This window comes from Montipora capricornis, chromosome 8 (assembly GCF_036669925.1).
Source record: "Montipora capricornis isolate CH-2021 chromosome 8, ASM3666992v2, whole genome shotgun sequence".
Taxonomy (NCBI): domain Eukaryota; kingdom Metazoa; phylum Cnidaria; class Anthozoa; order Scleractinia; family Acroporidae; genus Montipora; species Montipora capricornis.
Window position 1 is genome coordinate 13,942,345 of NC_090890.1, and position 12,500 is coordinate 13,954,844.

The 12,500-nt window shown below is 38.6% G+C and overlaps 1 protein-coding gene across 4 annotated transcripts in view; it reads left to right on the plus strand.

Annotated features, from left to right (window-relative positions):
- The window catches only part of LOC138060518 (uncharacterized), a 48,018-nt gene that overhangs the window by 1,158 nt on the left and 34,360 nt on the right, over window positions 1–12,500 (plus strand). For all 4 annotated transcript variants that reach the window (XR_011134366.1, XM_068906323.1, XM_068906324.1 and 1 more), the window contains 2 exons: window positions 387–474; window positions 5,381–5,666. Coding sequence is in view for 3 of the 4 variants with exons in the window: in XM_068906323.1 (XP_068762424.1) it covers window positions 387–474; window positions 5,381–5,666 (374 nt within the window). In the remaining variant the exon portion in view is untranslated. The remainder of the gene's footprint in view (window positions 1–386; window positions 475–5,380; window positions 5,667–12,500) is intronic.

A 12,500-nucleotide genomic window follows, 5' to 3' on the forward strand; every position in this document is an offset into this window, starting at 1 on the left:
AAATTTTCTCTTCATAGTGAGGCTAGAGAGGCCTATTAGCATTAAAACTATGAATATCCTATTTGGTCGCCATAGAATATACTGTATGTTGCAAAAACCAATCAAATGTGCAACAAATTAAACACTGCTGTCCTTTGTATGTTGAAGTTTGTGTCACTGACCTGACTCTCAAAATTAGAAGCTTTCATTTAGCAATCCTACATTGCTTGCATTAAAATCATTGACTGATTAGTTTAAGAGCATGAGCAAGGAGAAAAAAAATGGCATCACTAACTCCCTAGTTCAAAGTCATTTTGAACTGCAAAGAAAAAGTAAAATTTATTTTTTAGTCATAGTAGCACTCTAATAATAATTGATATTGCCATTAACATTTTATTTTATTGCAGAGATAATCCTGGTCTCTCTATGGGTGACATTCAAGGTGGTCTTATCTTTGTTAAGAAATATTTTTCAGCATGCATAGAAGGCAGAATGGTAAGCTTGTTTCTATGTTAATGCACTGACAGGTACATTTTCCATTGATAAAATGAATTCATTCATATCTAAAATCTGGATTGATGCTAGAAAAAAGAAAAAACTCCATTTTAAGTTATACTGTACAGTGTAGTGTGTACATGTACATGCATTCGATACAATTGTACAATAAATGAAGAACTGTATGCAAAAGCCTTTGGAAGGATTTGGTTTTAGCTGTAACATCATTGACCGTCCATCCATACATCTGTGCGTCTGTATGCCAGTGTGACTAGTATCACATGATCATATCGCAGGCTCAAGTTTAGAGTGATTTTGCCCAAAATGGCAGCCATCTACTCTAGACCTGCTAGTTTACAGCATACATGTACATCTTTGATATCTTTGATATTGGTCATGCATATTATAGTCAATTGACACCTGTCCTTTGTTCAGGAATGAATTTTTATTCTCAACTGGAATTAAATAGCAATCATCTTTTTGGATATGAAGAAACAGTTTAATTGTTTGTTCGTTTTGCTCTAAAATGCGAGTGAATAAGTAAAGTTTGTCCTTCCTTGGTTGCCGTATTTTGCAGATTCTTGTTCCAAGCCAAGCTGGCGTGTTTCAGTGAAATGCATCAAAATGTGAATGATCTCGTTCTCAGAGATAAAATGGAATAAGGAACTGGCAAAGTTTCCTAACGATCTGTCACATCACGTTTTTAATTTTGGCTTTTTGGCTTTTTTCCTTTTCCATTCACCATTGAAACTCTCTTGCGATTCAAGAAAAGGTCATTGCCTAACTGGTGAATTCCAAAACCTTTACTTTTCCTACAGCCAGTAAGAATAAATAACCCGTGAGCTCCACTTTTAGGCTTGGCTAAATCTGTATAGTAGTCAAGTATCTTGCTCTTACCCTCCTTTTCTAATGCTTTCAAGTAAGATTTGAGTAGGAAAATACGTATGATATGCCCACTTGCATTTTACTATGCAATGGTACTTTTCACTTCTGCAGCTGATTTTTGGGATGTCTCACAATGCTACTTGCTCACGTGATCTTACTATATACAGATAATATGACTAATGTCATAACATCCCTTCTCTTCTTGGGATGAAGATGTAAAATCGAAATAGAAAAGAAAACAAGAAAAGTTCAGCTGAGAAGCCTGCTGCAAAAGAGAAGTCTTTAACAAAAGAGTTCATTTAAATATCAATGTTCTTTTGAACTTGTTCACCCTAAGCTATTTCATATAGACTGTTTGCATGAATGCAGGGAATCTGACAAGAACTTTGATGTTTCTTTTTTTGTTCCCTTTAAGGAATTTTCGCTTTGAACTCTGTCAGGTTTGGCTGTACAACAGGTGTGTCAGAATCATCTTTCCGACTAGATTGATTTTGACCATCATAAGATGGTTAGGAATGACTACAAACTGTGATGAATTTCTTGTAACAGTCTCTAATCCATTACGTATTGTGACCATTGAACCTTTCTTCTTCACGACGGAGTTTTTAGGATGTACGGGATGCTCTGTTTAATTGTTTTGTTTGTCTCATAATTATAACAATGTTCCCTGGATTGAGCACTTCTCTTCTTGTCGAAATAATTGTGTAATATAATCTCTTTATCTTTTGCTCCTGTAATGCAGATCTCTTTCAGCTAAGGATGCTGATGGAACTTGAGACACAAATTTCTGTTGTCTGGATTGAGTGGTGGTTCGGGTATTGCAATCTTGAGCTTTGTGTTGTTCAGTGTTTCACAGGTTGACAGGTTGGTGGTGGTGAATGGGGTGTTGCACGGTACTGAGGTAAAAACTTTTATTACAATATTATAGCTCTTGTTCCTCTAAGTGGGCAATCCTAATGCTCTTCTGACGGGTCTGTACAAGTTAAACCTTCCGCTTCACCATTGGCTTTGGGCCAATATGGGGTGATCTTTCTATGCTTGAATCCTAGGTAGTCAGCAAAGTCAAATCTATTAAGAGAGGACCATTGTTACTCATGAGAACATCTGGTATGCCTTGTCGTACAAATATGGCACTTTTTTCTTTTAGGGATCATACATGTAGGTTTGGCTGAAAGTGAGGTGAGTATTTCAACTTAAGGAAAACAACTAGACTTTCGAAAAGTCGAAAAATCATGCTTCGTTCGCCGAAACATTTTCTCCTGGGATTCTCGCAAGGTCGCGTCAAAAAACGCACGCTGCCCTCGCCAAAACATTTCTCCTGGGATTCTTGTAAGGTCGACTTGTGGCAAGTCTAGAAAACAACTGAATTTGTCTGTTACCAACATTATGTAATCACCCGATGGAATGGTCCTGCAAAGTCAACTGCAAGTTCTATTCATAGTGCTGCAGGAAGTGGAATCATTTGCTGGAATCATTCTCAGCGGTTCTGGTTGTGGTGACTTTGCTGTAGCAGCTTGACAATTCAGAGACAATTCTCAACTCTTTATTTGCTCTCCTGCCATTCTATCAATTCCTGGGAACTACACTCTTCCTCAGATCAGTTGTTTAGTCTTCATCATCCCTTCGTGACCTTGATGTGCCAGATCAACTGCCTTACATGTATCTCTTAATTTAGCTGGAATAACAATTCTGTTTCCTCTCGACGCCAATCCATTAAACTCAGATATTTCATCCTAAAACTGTTTGAACCGCTGGACTTCAGGGCAGCTCCACTTGTCGGTTTCAACTGCTTTGATTATGACTTGCAGCTCCATGTCTTCTTTGGTTCCGTGCTTTCTGCCAGTGTCATTGCGTTTGGAATGGCAGGGTCACCGACAAAATTGACTTGATCTTCCACGGGATCGATGTTCTGTTCGAATGCTTTTGAACTGCGATGTCACAAAATCAGTAGGATTTTCTGCGTCCCTTTCATCTCCAATCAAAACGTCTTTCAACGCCTCTAACGCTCTCTGTTCCTTTTGTCTTCATTTCCAGGATGTGTCTAATGTCTCATGAGCACTAAGTGGTACTTGTGATTGTGGCATAATTCGGATTGAAACGTGAGACGTGAATGAAACGTGGGCACGCCGAACAGAGACTTGACTTCACTGGGGTTCTGCGGAGGGCTTGCTTTGTGGATTGCTTGGACTTTCATGGGATGTGGTCGGATTGCCGTTGGACCTGAAAATGTGTCCATAAGACTTGATTTCGGCCATCTGCTCTAATTATCGATCATCACTGTCTCAAATTCCCTGGCAAGTGTTTTTGAATCATTGCTGAGCAGACAAATTACTGAAAGAATAGACTCAACTTTACAACAAGATGTCAGCCTACAGGAGACAAATCTCATTCGAGTTACAGTGGACTGGTGGAAAGCCCCTGATAATAAAGAATGCGTGATAGTCTTGTCAACAGATATGAGCATAGCGTTAGACTCCATGCATCATTCTCTTATGATAAAGAAGCGTGAAAGCTATGACTTCCAAAACACATCCCTGGAACTTATGCGCTCCAATTTTATTGACAGGACAAATCGCGTTAAATAAGTAGATTCTTTGATGGATGGAAAGACATTTAACAGGCTGCCCTCAGGGTTCATACTTTGGACCATTACTCTGAAATCTGTACCAAATTAATTTATCGGCACTACATGCTCAAACTAACAACCTATTCATGAACGCAGACGATCATCAGTGGTATTTCAACAGGAAAGAGATTGCGCCTGTAGCTTCTGCACTCATTTACTTATTCACGCATTCACTCACTCACTCAGTCACCCACTCACTCACTCACTCTCTCAACACATCACCGATACACAATCGACACTTAGCCAACATTTAACCAACGCGATATGTGTACGTTGACATTAGTCATCGGACACCATGTCAGCCGACAGTCTATCAACCGTTGGCCAACGATCAGTCGACTGTTGGCCAACTACTGGTCAACTTACTGTCAGCTGATGTTTTGGCCGACGCTTTGATGAGATTGGATTTCGTTACCGTACATGACATTCTATCATGTTTCCCAGTAAAAGTGATAAAAATATACCTTACAGCGGTAAGCTTTTTCCTTTAATTCATGCAATGTGTTTTTCTTTGTAAATTGTACATTCTTGAAATAAATTCATTGTTTTGGTGTATTTCAGTCAGTTCAACTTTTTGTGGAAAACGTTGAAAACTAAAAAGTGCATGCAAACTTAATCAAGTCGCATATCAAGCTCAAGTATACTAAATTTACTTCAATATGTATTAATTCTTATTAATTTGGTTACAAAATGATATTGCAATAGCACTTGAAATTGCTCCCTGACATAGAGCGTGTTATCAAAGCGATTGGCAAAGTTCTTTTTAGTGGTTTGCTGAACGAACGGTCAAAGTGTGGCATTGATGACATTTGATGGCATTTGTCTTGAGTACGAGTAACAGTGTGATTGTGCCTGCAAGGACAAGAAAATATTCACAACCTAGAAAAAAAAATGTATGTCTTTCTCGTGTATAGAATCCAATCCAAGGAAACGCAACATTTTATCGGTAACACACAATGACATGTAATGGATTTCGTTTTAAGTTTCCTAACAATCATATATTGAGCGGTATCTATATATGTAATCTCTAATCTACCAGTAATCATGTAGTTCATTTCAGCTCGTCAGGGCAGTCAAAAGCTTTCTTTTTAGCAGCTAGCTAAAGACTGGCAAAATTGCACGGGCCCTTAAGCGCATGCCATTTTGTTGTTCTTTGAAAAAATGTACCTGTGCTTGCTTTTGCCAAATTGCACTTAAAATCGTGTCATTACCTTGACTGCAATAATGGTTTGAGCATATATTCTATTGTCTTTTTCTCCTTCATGTCACACGTCCCTGAATGTTACTATACACTTTGTCGTCAATTGGTTGCAGTTCTATTTTTGTTATTGTTAATTATCAATTAATTATAATTATTATTTATAGTATTAATTCTTTTTTTTTAACCATTTTTAGGGTTGTTTAGAGTTCATGCTCAACATAGACCAATTCAAATTTGCTGGTGGTGAGGGGAACACACAGTTTGGAGGCGATATCATTGACAGTTCCACTTATCCTCCCCTGCAACACAGACTACAGGAACTGCACAGACAATCACAGCTTATGTCTTTGGCTGATAAAAAAGAATCAGGAATTGATCCTCATACATCTGGGCTTCTGGAAATTGAAAATATTTTACTGGAGGATCATGAAAGTGTATTTATTCCTCAAGCCATGAAAAGTTTATTGGATGATATTCCAGGTAGGTATACGAATGTATCACTGTTACTCTCATTTTTGGTCTCAGTAATTTTGGTCACAATTCGTTATTTATATTAAAATTGGACAGTTCAATATTTCAGAGAGCATTTATAGTCGTCCAAAATGTTTAAGTTGTATATTGCGGCAGGTTCGGTTATCCATATAAAGCTTTTGGCCATCAATTCTATTTTCCCCTGGCTGTAATAGTATATGGTCGTAATTTTACTACACATGCGTAAGATTTTGTATGCCAATTTGCAATTTATTATTTTAATTATGAGTAGTTATTTTATTTTTTGAGTTGACATTAGGAGAACGCAATTTCTAATCTTGGGTATTCTTTGCGTAGGGTCTTTTATAGCGCCATCTAGAATTACGTCATATGTGCATGGCCATTTCGGTTTTGATACGTCATAGACAGTATTCGTAAATGGCGGTCAAGAAATTCTTCTTTTCAAATTCCAGACTTTTATAAATTTAGATTTTGTGACGTCGTCACCTCTTTACTCCAAACTTTTCATTTTTAGCCACATTCCGCAAGCCTCACATATTAATACTTTCCGATATACGTTCTTTACATTAAGGCATCGTGTTCATGGTATCTCGGCCCGTCTAGTGATTCCAGCCTCCAAAGTTCTCCCAACGAACGCCCTTCATAATCAATGATTTCTCTGAGATTATGTCTCCTAAAGTGATGAATGGTCAGGATTCCATTAAATATGAATACTGCGATTGAAAAAATAGGTATTACGATCCATAAGGCGTCTACGAAAGACAATTTCATGTGTTATATCTCGATGGTCTCCCACCCAGATACCAACCCCTCCTAACAGGAAATAACACCAGGGAACTTTTGTCGTGAAAGCATCTCAAAGGATTTAAATGGAAGGACGAGCACTGAATCAAGCTGTTAGTTAGTAATGACCACTTTCGAGCTCAATTTGGTGATTCACTTTTTGTACTTTATTCACACAAAACTCTGAACAAAAAGTTGAGGTGAACTCAAAATGATCAACATGTCAGCTTCGATGCCAACGTTACTCGATTCCCTTTTATTTTCTTCAGCCTCTCTGGGTTTAGTATTCTACTTGTAACCACCCGTCCTCTCAGGGGACTATTTACTTTGTATCGTTTTCTGAGATACGACGCGTAGTTATTTTGATCACAACTTAACCTCCTTAAATCAAACAGGTCGCACTTATTTATGATTCGGAGTCTAGCCTAGGGCAAAGTATTTCAATCCTGTCACATGAGTCATAGTACTCTGCGCCTATTGAAACCATCTCAAGAAGTACACGCTCGTATCCTCAAACCTCTGTCCTATAATATTGTTTCTTTCCTTACCCTTCTCCTTTGCTTTCAAAGCGACTGTCGAACGCACATGCTATTTCGGGTCGTTTACGAATGTCCCGAATATGTTTACGGGTTCGATCTTGATGCCATGCGATTTCAAGATTTGGACGCCATTTTGGACTGGTATGGTCGCCAAATTGTAGAAAGATTGAACAAAACCAACAACTTGATTCCTAACGCAACAATATTTGTCAACATCAACACTCTTTACCTGTCAATTTCAACTACTTTATTTTGAATTCAACAATTTCCTCTCAACATTATAAAGACTTGCTTTATTTATCAACACAGTACTCTTTTCTCTTTGCACTCCCAAGGTTCCTTCTCCTGCGCATGCCCGTGTACGCAATACAAGACATTACATTAGGAAAATAACACAAACAGCGGTGATAAACATTGTATTCCAACGCATTTTTATAAAACTTGACGTTTCGTATGCTAGTCAACACACATTTTCAAAAGTGACCGTTACAATTTTTAAAAACTATATATATATCGTAAACAATAGGGGTCTGTAACCTAGACTGAGAAAAATGATCTGCAGCAGTACGTGACATAATGAAAAGTAATAGCTAAAACAGCAATAACTTCTCACGGTAACGGTCACTTTTGAAAATGTGTGTTGACTAGCATACGAAACGTCAAGTTTTATAAAAATGCGTTGGAATACAATGTTTATCACCGCTGTTTGTGTTATTTTCCTAATGAAGATACGATGGCCTAAGAACAAGAGTTTATAAGACATTACATCTCTCTTTTCCTGGGAATAATAGGGCCGTTTATACGAGAGAAAATAAGCCGCGACTTACTCTGGCCGCGGCGTACATAATACGCGAAAGGAACTATTTATACGAGTATAAACTCCAAGGCCAAGATAAGCCGCGGCTTGAGAAAGCCGTGAACGTAGATTTTGTACCATTTATACGGAGTGTTCGCGTCTTTTGTAAGCCGCGGCCAGAGTAAGCCGGGGCTTATTTCCCCTCGTATATGCGGCCCTAATGAGTCAGGTAAAATAACCAAATAGTGCTAAAAATAACATAGTCCTTGAAATATGCAGGCACTTTTCGCTCTTCATCGTCAGGTAAAGTGACAAAACGAATGAACTCAACATATTACACCAAATAATGCTAAAAATAACATAGTTTATAGATTTCTACCATTTTGGTCAACTTGTGTCACCTCACGATCGCTGCCGTCCGCCATCGTGCCAAGGGACAATTTTGTTTCCAGTCTCTCTCGTTAGGCATAGATGAGCTTGGACCAAATTTGTTGACATGACTTTTGGAGTTGTTGATCTTGACAGCCTTTAGGTGGCCGAACATTGGGATTATTTTCAAGTGTTGTTCTTGCGGCCAAAAGACCTTTTTTTGAGGTAATTTTTGCTGTTGATTTTAAGACTAATTCCAGTGTTTAAATTGACAAATTTATGCCGTTGATTTGGGAGGAAATCGTTGAATGCAAAGTAAAGTAGTTGAAGTTGACAGGTAAAGAGTGTTGATGTTGAGACAGATTTGTGGAATTAGGTATCAAGTTGTTGGTTTTGACACGATTCATTGTTCAGTTTTGCTACAATTGGCGACAATTCGCCCTTGTCACACGGCGGCCATATTGTCCCGGGAGACCAAAAAAGCTTTGTTTTACCACGCCAAGCCTCGCAGTGGAATCCATGGGGGTGAGGCTTGGCGTGGTAAAACAAAGCTTTTTTGGTCTCCCGGGACAATATGGCAGCCGTGTGACAAGGGCGAATAGGCTGGCTGGCCGACAGGCACATCACCTCGATCTGATGTGATTGTGAATCTGTCATGCCTCGACATGGTGCTCGTATCGCAACGCCCGCATGCCCAAATCAAAGCGGTAATATATAGATTTAGCGTGGCCTAAAAGAGGAGCTCCCGGGTTATTTTTGCTTCCTGGCCTTACTAGTCCTGTTCCGGTACTCCCTCTTACCCCGCCCTGAAAATGGGCCTGGAACCCAGGCGGGAAAAGAGAGAGTCCTGTATTACTTGCAGGCGCATGCTTGGAATGAGCCAATCATATTGCATTAGATGCTAGACTGGATATGTAAATAAAGGGAACCTTGAAACTCCGACAAAAAATCGTATATGAAAATTACTGTGTGATTCGCAGTGTCAGGAAATCTAGCACTTCACATTACACTCTATTCAGTTAACTCTGTTTAAAATATAAGTGCTACACGGCCAGAGTATTTACGACATTTTTTACTTGACTGTTTTATATTGGGTATCCAAACAATTTGTCCCGGATTAAAAAAAAAAATTGGTTGGCCTAAACTCCTGAAACAATCACAGTTTCAATAATTACTGTGCAACTCAAATGTATGTTCACAGCTGGTATCAGTGCAATTATCACATAACTAGATCGACAGAAGTAATGAACAATTAATAAGAGTTCTAGCAGGAGATTTATTAGTCTTCGTTGAGCGATTCACATCCACGACCTACATACAGTACATTTGTAAGTTTCAAGGAGTCTCGCGAGAGGAATTAAATCAAAATTTGATATTTTTCTGCGCCAACATCATGCAGGTGTTCAGTTGGATTTCAGGCAAGAAATTCCATACTTTCATATGTCATCCATCTGATCTTCCACGATTGGGACTCACGATAAGAAGGACACTCGGATCGAAGAGAATCGCAAACATATTAAAGGAACAACCATGTAGCAAACAGACTTGCCAAATCCTGTTGCAGGTTTAACAAAACCATCATTACCGGTAACGACTGCATGAATAGCTTGCAGTTGTTCCGCCTTAGGCACAAAGGAAAAGTGGCATTTCTTAAACTCGAGATCAATTGCCTCCAGAAACTTGGCGTTATAATTTCCTTTCACATTATCCCCATGTATCCAGTGTAAAAGCACTCGGAATAAACTATGCCCAAATAAGGAATATTTTACCAAATATGGTTTTTCCCCCAGTTTTAGGAGAAAAAATGGCGTCATTCCAAGCATCATCTTCGGAGACCCAGGGGCAGATCGCAGAGGCAAGGGGAAGTCTAAACCGGCAAAAGAAAATGGCGACGAAGAAAAGCATAGTAGGGCGAGAAGAGCCCCTGGGGACAAGTTCTTACCAGACCAGTTCCAAACAGTGGAGGTAATTCTCAATTCTGATTGGTGCCAGAAACTCTTTGTGTTTTTCTGCCCAATCAGAGGTCAGCAGAACGTGAAGCCGTTTCGTGTCTTCTTACACGGAAATCACTTGTTCGCCAGATGCATACTCGCCTGATTCGTTTGGCAAGGTTTTGCTCGAGGAGAAAAGTCTTAATCACAGCACAAAATGTACAGGAAATCGTTCGGAATATCGGCGGAGAAATACGCTGGATCTTTCGCAGGTATCGTTACAGTAGCGTATTTCCAAGTGTGCGAGATTTGTTTAAAGATGTCCTCCCCAATTCACCTAAAGTAGCAGTCATTAATTTTGATCGGACAATTACTTTTATTCTGCCCCCTTTTCCTGGTCGAGGTATTTCTAGATTTCGTACATGAATTACGGTGGCAGAAACTTTGCTAATCTCGAGAAATTCTTGATCGCACGGGCCACACGGAGCAAGACTTTATTTCAACGCGCGCCAAATTCAACGCTATCGAGCTCGTGTTCCGCTTCACGATATTGTTCACGATGAGCCACCCGAAAGAAACAGTTGACGACTGTTGTCGAGTGCGTTCTTACATTTTTGTTAACAAACAGAGAAGCGAAACCTTTATGGTGAATTTTTGAGAATATTTGAAGAAATTTTCGTCCAAACTTAAAAGTCCAGGCAGATAATGATCTTTCTCTTGCATTGTGCGACATTTGTCACAAAAGGGTGGAATCAATCTGGGAAAAAAGTCGTCATTTGCCATTTCAGCAAAGCACTTGTTGAAAAGGACACATCCCCTTTCTCCTTTGATATCGAGACAAGGGGATGCACAAACTGCTTGTCACATTGACAAGGAAAAGGTTATTGAATTCCCTTTGAAAATGTACCAATTAAGCCAATTCCACCATCCTCAGTGATGTCTTGTCCTGGTGAGTTAAAAAATCACCATGAGGAAAGCACTCAAACACCAAAATCAAGTTTCCACTGCTTTTGAAAATCAAGCAAAGGAACATCCGTCAAGGTATGCACATTTCCAATAATTATATATACACACACTCTATGTCGATGTAGAAACACCTGTTTTATTATACTGACAGTGTACCAGAAAATAAAATTTGCCATTGTTGTGATGGCATATCCTTAACTTTCAAGTTTATTGCAAATTATAACTTATTACAAAAGATGCCATATCCTTATCCTTTAGGAGGCTCAGAACAGGTGTTCAGCCGAGTGCTCCGGCTTAATGCCATACATGCCACCTGAGCTTCTCCGGAGGATATTGAATCAAAATTAATGCAACCAGAAATAGAGTTTGTTAGATTTTGTCAGGTTTATCTCAAAAGTTCGTCCAGCGTCCTTCCCTGATTTGTTTGGAAACAAGTGAGAAGCAATATTTTGCATTCTTAAAGTGAATTTTCGAAAAAATATCCGGTGGAATTTTTTTCATCTTTCAGCTTTTTCATAAATATTTCAAATTCTACTTCAGTTTATAGTTTTTTCTCACATCATGTAGGTCAGAGAATTATGATTTGGTTTCAAGATCTTAAAAGCAAAAAACTGCTCACTGAATTGGTTTTCGAGATACGTTTCAAACACCAAGTTTTAGAGGGTCTTTGAGCAGCACTGTACCATTACCATAGCAGCAGTTGGGACCCAGCAAACACCCTTTAATAAAACATTGCCTCACAATAGTATTACACAGGTATGAAGCTGTAGCCCTTTTGTAAGGATTGGAGTAATCTTTTTCCATTGGACACACGACTATTAAGAGTAGAAAATCCTTTCGAGCTTCCTTAAACTGAGAAAATAATTTATCTTTTTATCTGTGACCTGTCTGTGTTCTGTCATTCTGTAGAGTGCTCTTTTACCTCTTCAAAAATTTGTCTATCTAGATTAATGCTGCAGAGACATTTTGCATTTTGCCTGAGTATAATATTTATGCTGATCTCAAAACCCAAGCAGCTGGATACAGTTGAACAACAATAATAATTATTATTGTTGTTCAACTGTGTCCAAGTACATACTTGTACTATAGCAAGAGTATGCTGTTTCCTTCTTTCTGTGGGAAATATGAAAATAGTATATCAAATCAGTTAATAATGGTTCATTTTTTGCAGTTCTATTTTGTTTCCCTAAACTGAAATATTGCGCTACTTTTTCTGATGTGTCCAATAAAGCTGATAAATTAATAGAAAATATTGAAAGAGTGTGAATTAATTATTAAAAATTGCCACATTTTTGGGATGTTTGCTCAGAATATTATGTTCTACCTAGATCCAAACTCATTTTGCTATTGGAGAAGATTTCTTTCAGTATTGTTTTAGAAACCTCAGGACTCTGTTGTTGTTATTACTGTCTAACACACAGCACACTTTTGTACTAAA